Raw genomic sequence first — 13,997 nt, forward strand, 5'->3', positions numbered from 1 at the left:
CACAGGGCATCTAAACAAAGCACTGGCCTTTTTAATCTCTGGCATCACTCCCACATGGCTCAAGTCCCCATCTTCAGACAACCTATCAGCAAACCCCCGAGTTCACCTCCTGCTCAGTGGAGAGGAGGGTGCCTGTCACAAGCACTGAGCCACTGACCAGCCCGTCTGACTCAGCAGGCTGGGGTCCTGTGTGCACAGGGTCCTCGCTCCGAGAACTCACTCCCTCCCTGGTGCTCCCAGCCCTGCTGGACTCCCCTCCCTTGCTGTCTGCTCTCTCCCCCAGCTCCACGAGCCAGCCTTTGCTCGTACAGCAATCCTCACCGAGGCCTACCTGGGCCTGTAGTTAAGCCTGCAACTCCTCAACCCCAGCAGCCCCCACACCTGCTCCACTTCCCCCACAGCATGTTTCACCTTCCAACCTACATGCAGCTTTGCTTATCGCTTGTCTCCTTGAGAATGTAAGACTGGTTAAGTCAAGGATGCCTGTCCAGTAATGTCCAAGGGGTATTCAAAAAGTTCACAGAAAATGTATATATATACATATTTTTTTTTAATTTTTTTTTTTTTTTTTTTTTGACAGGCAGAGTGGACAGTGAGAGAGAGAGACAGAGAGAAAGGTCTTCCTTTGCCGTTGGTTCACCCTCCAATGGCCGCCACGGCCGGCGCGCTGCGGCCGGCGCACCGCGCCGATCCGATGGCAGGAGCCAGGAGCCAGGTGCTTTTCCTGGTCTCCCATGGGGTGCAGGGCCCAAGCACCTGGGCCATCCTCCACTGCACTCCCTGGCCACAGCAGAGAGCTGGCCTGGAAGAGGGGCAACCGGGACAGAATCCGGCGCCCCAACCGGGACTAGAACCCGGTGTGCCGGCGCCGCTAGGTGGAGGATTAGCCTAGTGAGCCACGGCGCCGGCCAGAAAATGTATATTATGAAAAAACTGCACATGGCTTAAATTTTTTTTTTTTTGCTCCAAATAAACTCATCTTTTAATTCAACTTTCCACAAAATTTTTTCTTTATTTTTATTTGGAAGGCAGAGACAGAGAGAAAAGAAAGAGACAGAGACATAGATCAGTCTTTTATTCTCTGGTTCACTTCCTAAATGCCTTCAACAGCCAGGGCTGGTGAGCCTGCAACTCAGTTGGGCCTCCCGCAAGAATGGCAGGATCCAAGTATTTGAACCACCATCTGCTGCCTCCCGGGTGCACATCAACAAGAGGCTGGAATTGGAAGTGGACCGAGACCCAAACCCAGGAATTCCCATATGGAATATGGGCATCCCAGCGGCAACTTCACCACTGTGCCAAATGCCTAACCTAACAACGCATTCACTTTGTTTTGGACTGTGTATGTCTGTTTTTTAAAGATTTATTTATTTATTTGAAAGGTACAATGAGAGAGAAGAGAGAGAGGGGGAGAGACAGAGAGAAATATTTTATCCACTGGTCCACTCTCCAAATGGCTGGGCCAGGCTGAAGCCAGGAGCAGGGAACTCCATGTGGATTTCCCACATGGGTAGAAGGGGCCCCTGTACTTGGCCATCATCCACCACTTTCCCAGGAACATTAGCGGGAGCTGGATTGGAAGTGGAACAGCTGGGATTTTGAGCAAGCACTCTGAAGTGACAGCTTAAACTCCTACATCCCAGGGCTGGTGCTGTGGTATAGTAGGTTAAGCTTCTACACGCAGCGCCGGCATCGCATATGGATGCCGGTTTGTGTTCTGGCTGCTCCTCTTCCAATCCAGCTCTCTGCTTACGGCCTGGGAAAGCAGTGGAAGATAACCCAGGTGCTTGAGCCCCTGTACCCAATGTGGGAAACCTAGAATAAGCTCCTGGTTCCTGGCTTTGGATCAGCCCAGCTCCAGCTGATGCAGCTGTCTGAGGAGTGAACCAGCAGATGGAAGATCTCTCTCTGTAACTCTGCATCTCAAATAAAGCTTCAAAAAAAAAAAAAAAAAAAAAAAAAGGAAAAAAAGAAAAGAAAAAGAAAAAAGACAACCAAAACCAAAAAAAACTGCTACATCCCAACACTGGTCCAATTGTTTGCTTTTTTAGAGGCAGAGAGAGAGAGAGAAAACATACTCCCATCTGTTGGTTCACTCCGAAAATGCCCATGATGGTAGGGGCTATGCCAGGGCCAAAGTCAGGAGCTGGGAACTCATGTCTCCCACATGGGTGGCAGCAGCCCAATTACTTTAGCCATGGTTGCCTCCCAGGGTATGTACTGGCAGCAAGCAGGAAATGGGAGTCAGAGCTGGGAATCCGACCCAGGCACTCCAATGCAGGGACATCCTAACACCAGGCCGATGCCTGACCCCCCCAGACCCTCTGACATGCTCTTGCACCCCCCCCATGGAACCTCTGACACACTCTTACACTCCCCATGGACCCTCTGACACGCTCTCACACCCCCATGGACTCGGACACGCTCTCACACCCTCATGGACTCGGACATGCTCTTGTACCCTCGGCACCTAGGCCAGGCACTAGCACTTTAATGGACTGAATCTACTGCTTGCAGAGCAAACTGGGCGTGGTGACCTCTCCCCTCCTTGGCGTTTGCTCCTTCTGGCATGTAACCCATGTCCATGTGCTACTAGACTTCGGTTCAGAGGAGTCCTTCCCCGACGCAGAGAAAGCACGTGTCTCCCTTTGCGTATCTCTGCCTGGGACCAGGGCTCCCCCATATGCAGACAGGCAGAGAATACAGCTTCATAAGAACTTCTGGGTGAGCAGAACTGAAAACTGCCCTCTACAAATACTTGTCTAACTTCTTTGTCTACCTCCAGCTAATTAAGTGCTACCTTTCATTTAAGTGGGCTTAACCAGAAATTGCTTCTCTGAAAAAACTACCCCAAACATCTTAGAACTTCAGCAGACCTCAGGCCTGGGGCCAGCGCTGTGGCACTGTGGGTTAAGCTGCTGTCTGCAACACTGGCATCTGGGTGGTTCGAGTCCCAGCTGCTCCACTTCCAATCCAGCTCCAAGCTAACAAGCCTAGAAAAGCAGCAGCAGATCGCCCAAGTACTTTGGCTCCTGGCTTTGGCCATGGCCCAGCCCCGGCTATTGTGGCCATCTAGGGAGTAAACCCGCAGATAGAAGATTCTCTGTCTTGCCCCCTCTCTCTGTAACTCTGCCTTTCAAATAAATAAATAAATCTTTACAAAACAGAGACCCCAGGTCTACAGAACACCGAACTGAAGTGTGAGCTCAGAAGATAAAGACTGGTGAGCAAGGCCCAAGGAAGCATGGGCTGCTCCCGGTTCCCTTGCCTGACCTCCAACTAATTATTCTTATCCTCCTCCTAGTTTCCTGGAGTTCAGAAAAGACAGTCCAAAAAACAGGTAGGAAAGGAGAGAGCTGCAGAAGGAAATGGCAGCGAGCAGGTGCATATGAAACAGGCATGATGCTCCAGGTACGCATCTTCAACACTGGAAGACCACGTGCCTCCCGCTGCCGACTCCACACCCCGGTGAAGTTTGTGGCTGTGGAGTGCCAGGCAGTCAGACAGCACTGCTTCCCAGAACCCAGGCCTTCCATGTAGGTGGTACCTGCCTCTCTACCAGCGAGTGCCTTGCTGAGCGAGTCTGCCTGACAGGGGGTTGAGGACGACTATCGCTGGACAAGCCAGCCCCTCAATCACACTTCATTCCAAGACCTGCTTTCCACCTGCATGCCCTAAAACACAAAACCCTACAAACAAGTTCTCTTTTACAGTTACATATAATTCAAACGAAGTACATCATCTCAACAGGGCAAATACTATTTTAGTTAGCACAAGAACCAAAGCTATTTTAACCCTTAAACCAGTCTCTTAAGTGAGCTCAAATGGTTCCTAACATAAAAGTTATGAGAAAACTGCCTTCTGGGATTTGTACCTTTAGTCAATAATCGTGTATAACATATTGAATTACATATTGAAAAATTCAAGAGAGTAGCTTTCATGTTAAATTTACCCGCCACAATAAAAAAAAATGCTGAAGGAAAACACTTTTTAAAAGACAGTGTACAACGTATGTGTCAGAATTCTGAGCAGGGCTGCCGAGGGGAGCCCACAAAGAGCTCCGAGGGGCAGCACACAGCACAGCCTGACCTCCAGTCTTGAACAGCCGTCTCTCCTCCTCCTTCAGCTTGCTCTGCATCAGACGCAGCGTGTTTTCTGCTTCCTGTGGAAGAGAAGCAGCAACATCAGAAGAGGCAGCCCTGTCGTACACTGTCTGATTTTTCTGCGTTGTGCTTCAGACTTGGAACCAGACAAGAATGAAACTAAAGGAAGGGAAGAGAACTAGCAGCTACCACGGAGCCCTGGAACGTGGCCCTTCCCGGAGGGCCCGCAGCCTGTGGGAGGGGCTCCTGATCACCATGTAATCTGCATGGGACACCAACACAGCAACAGAGGCACCGCACGATGGGACAGGGACAGGCCTCTGGCTCCCAAAAGAACAAAGCACGGATTTCTCTTTTTTTATCCTGAGTTGACGTCAAAATTCCAGTCTCAAAAGATGCTGAACTGTGGTAAGTGTTGTGGCACAGAGGGCTAAGGGATGCTTGGGATGGACTTCCAATCCAGCTTCCTGCTAATGCCTGGGAGGCAGCAGGTGACAGTCCAGGTTACTGCCACCCAAGCAGGAAACCTGGATTGAGTTCCTGGCTCACGGCTTTGCCCCGGTTTCCCAGTTTAGCTTCACCTTGCAGGCATCTGGGGGAGTGGATCAGCTGATGGAAATCTTTATCCCGTTTCTCCCTCTTTCTGTCATTCTGCTTTTCAAATAAATAAGTAAACAAAAATTAAGAACAAACAAGCAAACACACACGAAAGTGGTGGCACAGGCCAGGATGGTAAGAGAAAAAAATTTGAGGGTAGCTAAAAAAGTACACGGGAAAATGCAATCAGTGATGAGGTGGCCACTGTGGTGCAGTGGGTTAAGCTGCCACCGGAGATGCCGGCATCCCTCATAAGTGCTAGTCTGAGTCCCAGCCACTCTGCACTTCCAACCCAGATTCCGGCTAATGTGCCTGGGAGGAAGTGGATGATGCCCCAAGTTCTTGGGTTTTTGCAACCCTCATGGGAGATGCAGATGGAGTTTTGGGCTCCTGGCTCCAGCATGGGCCAGCCCTAGCTGTTATAAGCAGTGGGGAGAGAACTAGAGAGACAAGATCTCTGGCTGGCTGTCTCTATGCCTCTGCCTTTCAAGTACAAAATGTGAAGAAAAACTTTAAAAAGATTTATTTATTTGAAAGGCAGAGTCATGGGGAGGGAGGAGACATCTTTCATCCACCGGTTCACTCCACAAATGGCTATAATGACTGGGACTAAGTCAGGTGGAAGCCAGAAGCCTAGAACTCCCTCTGGGTCTCCGACAAGCATAGCAGGGCCCAAGTATTTGAGCCACGTTCTGCTGCATTCCCAGGCCTAGAACTCCCTTTGGGCAACCCACGAGGAGAGCAGGGCCCAAGGATTCGAGCCATTCTCTACTGCAATCCCAGGTGTGTTAGGAGGGAGCTGGATCAGACACACAGTAGACCCAATGCTCTGATATGGGCCTAGCTCGCTACCACAATGCTAGCCCTCCAACAAAAAACTTTTTTAAAATGTTCAAATATAGCCCTGATAACTATCAAAAGAGGGACTGAAGGAAGAAATTGGCTTTCAATATTTTGTCGTTGCCCTGACAAGAAAGCACTGCATTTTAGGCATGGATGATTGAGAGCAGAGGTAAGATAAGCAGAGAGGAGTGAGGCAGAGAAAAAGAGGAGAAACACTTGTCCAAGAACGGGGAGATAAAGGGGCCACTCAGAAGTACCTGGGGTGACCCCAGATGTTAGAACAATGCTCCTCTCTCTCTGCCTCTCCTCTCTCTGTGTAACTCTTTCAAATAAATAAAAATAAATCTTTAAAAAGGGGGGGCCGTGCTGTGGCGCGGCGGGTTAATGCCCTGGCCTGAAGCGCCAGTATCCCATATGGGCGCTGGTTCTAGTCCTGGCTGCTCCACTTCCGATCCAGCTCTCTGTTATGGCCTGGGAAAGCAGCAGCAGATGGCCCAAGCCCTGGGGCCCTTGCACCTGCATGGAAGACCTGGAAGAAGCTCCTGACTCCTGGCTTCAGATCGGTGCAGCTCCAGCCATTGCAGCCGACTGGGGAATGAACCAGTGGATGGAAGACCTCTCTCTCTGCCTCTCCTCTCTCTGTGTAACACTGACTTTCAAATAAATAAAAATAAATCTTTAAAAAAAAAAAAGAACAATGCCAAAGTTTATTTTCACTGGCCCTTTACAGCTCTTTCTTCAGCTCCAGGTTCCTTTTTTTCTTTCTTTTTAAAAAATATTTATTTATTTGAAAGTCAGAGTTAGAGAGAGGGAGAGACAGAAAGAGATAAAGAGTAGTCTTCCATCTGCTGGTTTACTCCCCAAATGACTGCAACTAAACCTGGGCCAGGACAAAGCCAGGAACCAGGAGTTCCTTCCAGGTCTCCCACGTGGACGTTAGGGGCCCAGGGACTTGGGCCATCCTCCGCTGCTTTCCCAGCATAACAGGGAACTGGATCGGAAGTGGAGCAGTTGGGCCTCAAATTGGCACCCATATGGGATGCCAGTGTCATAGGCTGTGGCTTTACCCTCTACGCCACAATGCCAGCCCCCAAGCTCCTTTCAATAGCATCAAAATGTGGCTGTCCTACACCCAGTGCCTCCACTGCTGCCTCTCTGCCATACGCACTGGTGGCAACCAGTTTCTCATCAGGTAGCCCAGGTACATGCATCAGTTACTTCCAGGCAGCCCCTGGACAACAAACCGACTTCACCTCATTCAAATGCTAAGGTTTACAAGAAGGCTAGCTTAACCGCAGCACCCAAAGCTGTCAAGGATCAGGGACAGATGGACATGGAGGGCCACCTCCACCACGAACACAGATTCTCAATGACTGATTACAACACGCTGCCATTTCCTTTTCCCAACTTATGCTAGGATATGGAAAACCCTCTGGGCTGACAGGACCTGTGCAACAGCTGGTCGGGCGGGTTCTGGATCACACACACTCACTCTCCAGTTAGGAAACCTCCATTCCTCTTTATAAACAGTCTCCAATGAACTGGCTTGGGTGACTCAATAACCACGGCTTGAAAATCTTCAGTGAGCCAACCAAGCAAGTTTTCAGATCTATACTCAAAACTAGCCACATAATTTGTGGGGACTGGTACATAATAAAATTCACTGAATGGTTCTTCTGAATTTCAAGATGGCGGCAGCGAGCACAAACGCCTGGGTCCCTCCAAGAGCAGACTGTGTGACCGCACAGCCCAGGAGTCAGCTTGTGTTCCTGCTTCACAACACCCTGATGACCTAACATCACAGACTCAACTCGGCAGCCCAGCAAAACAATCCTCCGACTAACCAGGGTGAACAAAGCATCCTTCGATTTGTTTTCCACAATATTTACAAACGGATGTCACCAAGTACAAAATAGCAGCAGAAGGAAGGGGCCGCACAGGAGACTGAGCACTTGCCTCGAACCTCTCCTGCTCCATCCTATGGTGGTCTTCAAGCTGCTGTTCCAGGTAAGCTAAATTGCGAAACTTCTCGAGATAAATGTCATACTGCTTTTGCAATTCTTCCTCAATCTTCTCATACTCATCCATAAAGGCAGGCCTAACGTGAGAAAGTGAGGTAAAAAGGGAAAGGTTACTGACACGCGGCAGTCCCCCACGTCCGGAACCCCACTCTGTCACAGCTTTCTTCGGACAGGTTAACTAGGAAAGTGCCTCCACCCGTCACCGCCTGAATTTCACTTCCTTTTTTATCTTCTCCTTTAAATGGTGCTTCTTTTAAAATCACAAATAAGGGACCAGCGCTGTGGTGTAGCAGGTAAAGCCTCCGCCTGCGGTGCTGGCATCCCATATGGGTGCCGGTTTGAGTCCCGCCTGCTCTACTTCAATCCAACTCTCTGCTATGACCTGGGCAAGCAGTGGAAGATGGCCAAAGGCTTGGGCCCCTGCACCCGCATGGGAGACCCAGAAGAACTCCTGGCTCCTGGCTTCGGATCAGCGCAGCTTAAGTCACTGCGAGCAACCACAGGATGGAAGACCTCTCTCTCCCTCTCTCTCCCTCTCTCTCCCTCCCTCCTCCCCTCTCCCTCCTCCCTCTCTCTCTCCCTCCCCCCTCCCTCTCTTTCTGCCTCTCCTCTCCCTCCCTCCCTCTCTCTCCCTGTCTCTCCTTCCCTCTCTCTCTCCCCCCTCCCCTCTCTCCCTCCCTCTCTCTCCCTCTGTCCCTCTCTCCCCCTCTCTCTCTGTCCCTCTCTCCCTCTCTCTCTCCCCCTCTCTAATTTTGCCTCTCAAATAAATAAATAAATCTTTAATAAAATAAAATAAAATCACAAATCAGGTGTGCTCTTTATAAAAAACTGAAATAATCTTGAAAGTAAAATCACTCAGAATCCCAGCATCAGGTATGAGCACTTGGTATCTGACATACATACATTTTTCCAAACATTTCTGTGCACACAGGCAGGAATTCAACCTTCTATTAAAGATGAAATATGTTACCATAAATGAAATTTTATACTACTTTTTTGTTTCTATACATTATACTTCAATAAATAAATAAACATACACCACACACACCTCTCAAAATCCTGAACTAATATATGCACTGCAAGTTATCCCTTATCCACAATGCTTGGGACCAGAGGTGTTTCAGATTTTGGATTTCTGTGAATTTTGGAATATTTGCAGACACAACGAGATTTCTTTGGGATAATACCCAAGTCTAAACATAAAATTCATGTGTATCTTATTTTTTTAAATTTTATTTATTTCAAAGAGAGGTAACGGCAAAGAGAGAGAGAGAGAGAGAGAGAGAGAGAATGAATGAATGAATGAATGAATGTCAATCTTCCATGTACTGGTTCACTCCCCAAATGGAAACAATGGCCAGGGCTGAGCTGATACAAAGCAAGGAGCTTCTTTCGGGTCTCCCACATGGGTGCAGGGGCCCAAGGACTTGGACCATCTTTAACTGCTTTCCCAGGCCATAGCAGAGATTTCAGACAGACTGGGGCTGGCGCTGTGGCATAGTAGGCTAAGCCTCCACCTGTGGTACCAGCATTCTATGTAGACACGGGTCCATGTCCTGGCTGCTCCTCTTCAGATCCAGCCCTCTGCTCATTTCCTGGGAAAGCAGTGGAAGATGGCCCAAGTGGCCGGGCCCCAACACTGGCACAGGAGACCCGGAAGAAGCTCCTGGCTTCCAATTGGCTCAGCTCCAGCCGTTGCAGCCATTTGAGGCGTGAACCAGTGGATGAAGACCTTTCTCTCTCCCTCCCTTTCTCAAATAAATACATAAATAATTTTTACAAAGGCTCTACTTGGTGCCGGCGTTGTGGTATAGCAAGTCAAGCTGCTGTCTGCGGCCTCAGCAGCATTCCACACTGGAGCACTGCTTCCAGTAGAGCTCCCTGCTGATATGCCTGGGAAGGCAGAAGATGGCACAGGTACTTGGGCCCCTGCCACCCATATGGGAGACCAGGATGGAGCTCCTGGCTCCTGGCTCCTGACTGCTGTGGTCACTGGGGAGTGAACCAGTGGACAGAAGATCAATCTTCCTACCTGCTCCCACTCTGTTTTTCAAATAAATGAACAAATAAATTTTTTTTTCAAAAGACTCCATTGATCTAGGTGTTTTGTACCACTATGATCCATCCATATTCCCTGAAAATGTACTTCCAACGAGGTGGAGTCACTAGCAACATGAACTGACCGGTGAGGAGTTATCAAAATCTAGAATCTACTCAAACTAAGAGATGGGAGTAAATTTCCATCTCCACTTATTTATGGCAAGATCTTTGGAGAACATCTAGATTACTTTGGCTTGCATTCCAAGAAGTTAAAAAGCTTAAAGAATTAAGCAGTTTCCATACAGATTAAAAGCAAGAAAGAGAAGAGTTTGGCAGTCTGCTCAGTGGAGCAAGCAACACATACGTGTTCCCAAACAATGGATGGCTTATGTAGGCTTCCTCACTGCTCGAGGAGTTAGTATCACCTTCTAATCCCTCACTCTTTGTCCTTCCTTTAATTCAAGGTGTTTCGTTTTGTTTTTTGGGTTTTTTTTTTTGACAGGCAGAGTGGACAGTGAGAGAGAGAGAGACAGAGAGAAAGGTCTTCCTTTTCCGTTGGTTTACCCCACAATGGCTGCGGCAGGCGTACCGCGCTGATCTGAAGCCAAGAGCCAGGTGCTTCTCCTGGTCTCCCATGCAGTTGTAGGGCCCAAGCACTTGGGCCACAGCAGAGAGCTGGACTGGAAGAGGAGCAACTGGGACAGAATCCGGCGCCCTGACCGGGACTAGAACCTGGTGTGCCGGCGCCGCAAGTGGAGGATTAGCCTAGTGAGCTGCAGCGCTGGCCTAATTCAAGTTTTTAAAACATTTATTTATTTACTTGAAAGTCAGAGTGACAGAGAAGGGGGGAGAGAGAGAGACCAAAACAGAGAGAAAGGGAGAGAAGCTTCATCCATGACTCATTTCCCAAACGGCCACAACGCCTGGACTAGGCCAGGTCAGCCAGGAGCCCAGAACTCCTCCAGGTCTCCCCAGGGGGCAGGGGCCCAAGTCCTTGGGACGTCTTCCACTGCTTTCCCAGGCCACAGCAGAGAGCTGGATCAGAAGCAGAGCAGGCAGGATTCAAACTGGGATGCTGTTGTCAAAAACAGTAACTTAACCTGCTGTACCACAATGTACCTTCACTTTATTTGAGAAGCAGAGATAATGAAAGATGGAGACAGAGAGATAGCCCCTAGCTGCTGGTTCACTCCCCAGATGGCCGCAATGGCCAGGGTTGGGCTGAAGCTGGGAACTAAATCCAAGTCTCTCACCTGGGTGGCAGGAATCCAACTACTTGAGCCATTACTGCTGCCTCTCAGGGTCTACACTAGCAGAAAGTTCAAATCTGGAGCCCAAAATAGATACTGAACCCAGGCCATCAGATATGGGGTGCAGGTGTCTTATCCCAATGTCTTTTTTTTTTTTTTCTGATTTTATTTATTTGAAAGAGTTACAGTGAGAGCAGTGAGAGGTAGATCCAGATTGGGGGGGGGGGGGTCTTCTACCTGCTGGTTCACTCCCCAAATGACCGCAATGGCCAGAGCTGAGCTGATCTTAAACCAGGAGCCAGGAGCGTCTTCCTGGTCTCCCACATGGGTGTAGGGGCCCAAGGACTTGGGCCATCTTCCACTGCTTTCCCAGGCCATAGCAGAGAGCTGGATCGGAAGTGGAGCAACTGGGACTCAAACTGGAACCCATATGGGATGCCGATGCTGCAGGCCGCAGCTTTAGCCCGCTGCACCACAGTGCCAGCCCCTTATCCCAATGTCTTAACTGCTAGGACAAATGCCTCCCCTAACTGCCTTATTTAAGATTTTTTTATTTATTTACTTGAGAGGCTGAGTTACAGTTACAGACAGAGGGAGAGACACAGAGAAAGGTCTTCTATCCTCTGGTTCACCCCTCAAATGCCATCAAGAGTTGGGCCAGTCAGAAGCCAGGAGTTTCTTCCAGGTCTCCCACAAACGTGCAGGGGCCCAAGCACTTGAGCCATCTGCTACTGCTTTCCCAGGCCATGTGCAGGGAGCTGGATCAGAAGAAGTGCAGCCCACACATGAAATGGCGCCCAAATGGGACACTGGTGCCACAGGTGGAGGCTTAGCATACTATGCTCCAACACCAGCCCCAACTTACTTTCTTACAATTTATTTTTAAACTATTTTTTAAAAATTGACACATAGTAATTGTACATATTTTTGCAGTACACTGACAGTCTATTACATGTATATAATGTTTCATGATCAGGGCAAATGGCATACATGTCACCTCAGACATTCACCCTTTCTTTATATCAGGACTATTCAAAATCCCCTCTACCAGCTCTTCTGGAATAGTCAATGAACTGCTATCAACCGCAGTTACTGTTCTAACTTCGAAGACCTCTTTCTACTCAGTCCTCTGGCTTCATACCTGACACTCTGCAGGCTCTGGAGACGCTTCCGGTTTCTTTCCAGTTCTAATTTTCTTTTTTCAATTTTGGCTTCTAAATTAGCTTCATCAGAGGCAACGTTATTGAGCAGGTCATTTGTCTTCTGAACTTGCACCTGTGTAAGATAGGAGACAAGGAGACAAGGAGCCAGTGAGGACTGCCACCCTGACTCCTGCAAGAGGGGAGCTTTTCAACTCAGCCATCAACATCATGCAGCGAACAAACAAAAATGACTCACGTAACTATTTCTAGGGGGAAGTCAGAGAGACTCAAGGGAAAAATCCTTTTTTTTTCTTCTTCTCATGAAAAGTGGGTGTTTCTGCCCGGGGACACAGCCCAAAACAGAGGCCTGCGATCTGCCGAGCTCACCTTTAGGGGACTGGAGACACCTCTCTTTGAACACTTACTTGCCCTTGACACCATTCAGACTGCTCCCCTGGCTAGAAATATCCACTTTCAGAACACATGCACACGAAAGTGTGGCTTTACTTACAAGACGGCAAAAAAGAAACATGAGCTGGGCTCAGCCCTAACCCGCTCCTGTCGGGACTGAGTGCGAAGGTTCCTCTGCCCTCATGCTGGCAACAGAAGCCACTCTGCTAGTGAAGGCAGTGGCCAAGCCTGGCCACAGGGGTCTGGGCAGTGGTGGGACAGGTGCCCTGGGGCAGCAGGGCTGAGCAGAGAGGAAGGGGACCACTGCCGATAACGACAGACTTCTCTGTGCCCTGTTAGAGCTCACGTGAAACAAGTGTATCAGTGCGAACATCAGCATCTTCCCGCTGGTGTCGTTAGGGAGGCTGGCTGGGTCAGCGCCTGAGAACTCCGAGTTCCCATCTGCTGCGCTGGGAGCCCAGCTGGATATGGAACTGCGTCCCCACGTGCTGACTTCTGTCCCTGCATGAGGTGCCCGAGGGCATAGGTGGCAGCGCCCACAAAGGTTTCCGACTGTTGACCTGCAGGTCCACAAGGCAACGTGCTGTTTCACTGCTTTGGTCTGACCATCACTGGCCACTGCTGAGAAAGCCGTGCCACGAAGCACCCACCACTGCCCAGAGGCTGCGGTGGGGACAAGTGCTCACCCTCGCGGCAGCAAAGGCAGCCTTCTTTCTGAACAGCTCAAGTCAAAGGCAACTATTTCTCTGACTCAGATTAAAACCCATTTTGATTGATTTGACCTTAAAAATACAAATGATCTTTTAAAGACAGCTGTTCATCACATGACAGAGATCAATGTGTAAGTACAAACATTCTTCCTGGTTTTCTGAAATAAATGACGTATACTTCCTAACTCATTCTAAGTATCACAGGTATTTCCCAACAGCGAGATTACTTAAGAGGTGTCCTCCAAGAAATTAACTGTGCCCTCTTTGGGGTGTTCTACTCTTTTTTTTTTTTTTAAGAATTATTTTATTTATTTGAAAAACAGTTAGAGAGAGGTAGAGCCAGAAGAGAGAGAGATGACTTCAGTCCGCTGGTTCACTCTCCAAATGACTACAACGGCCAGAGCTGAGCTGATTTGATACCAGGAGCCAGGAGCTTCTTCCAGGTCTCCCACGCAGGTGCAGGGGCCTAAGGACTTGGGCCATCTTCTACTGCTTTCCCAGGCCATAGCAGAGAGCTGGATCAGAATAGGAGCACCCAGGACTCGAACCGGCACCCTATGGGATGGGGCTTTAACCCACTGCCCCACAGTACAAGCCTCTGGGGTGTATTACTATTAACATGTTAGTGCTGGGACCAGTGCTGTGGCTCACTTGGTTAATCCTCCACCTGCGGCACCGGCATCCCATATGGGTGCCGGGTTCTAGTCCCAGTTGCTCCTCTTCCAGTCCAGCTCTGCTGTGGCCTGGGAGGGCAGTGGAGGATGGTCCAAGTGCTTCGGCCCCTGCACCTGCATGGGAGACCAGGAAGAAGCTCCTGGCTCCTGGCTTTGGATCAGCTCAGCTCTGGCTGTTGCAGTCATTTGAGGAGTGAACCAACGGA

At 49.3% G+C, this 13,997-nt stretch overlaps 1 protein-coding gene across 17 annotated transcripts in view; it reads right to left on the minus strand.

Annotated features, from left to right (window-relative positions):
- Nucleotides 1–13,997, minus strand: part of CLUAP1 (clusterin associated protein 1) — a 44,711-nt gene that overhangs the window by 14,957 nt on the left and 15,757 nt on the right. For 14 of the 17 annotated variants that reach the window (XM_070064021.1, XM_070064013.1, XM_070064019.1 and 11 more), the window contains 3 exons: nt 11,996–12,129; nt 7,500–7,641; nt 4,090–4,162 (listed from right to left, as the gene is read on the minus strand). In XM_070064021.1, coding sequence (XP_069920122.1) covers nt 4,090–4,162; nt 7,500–7,641; nt 11,996–12,129 — 349 coding nt within the window. Of the gene's footprint in view, nt 1–4,089; nt 4,163–7,495; nt 7,642–11,995; nt 12,130–13,997 lie in introns of all 17 variants that reach the window. The other 3 variants (XM_051836256.2, XM_070064011.1, XM_070064018.1) reach the window with 1 other exon arrangement.

The sequence above is a fragment of the Oryctolagus cuniculus genome, chromosome 19, assembly GCF_964237555.1.
Source record: "Oryctolagus cuniculus chromosome 19, mOryCun1.1, whole genome shotgun sequence".
In the NCBI taxonomy this organism is placed as follows: Eukaryota; Metazoa; Chordata; class Mammalia; order Lagomorpha; family Leporidae; genus Oryctolagus; species Oryctolagus cuniculus.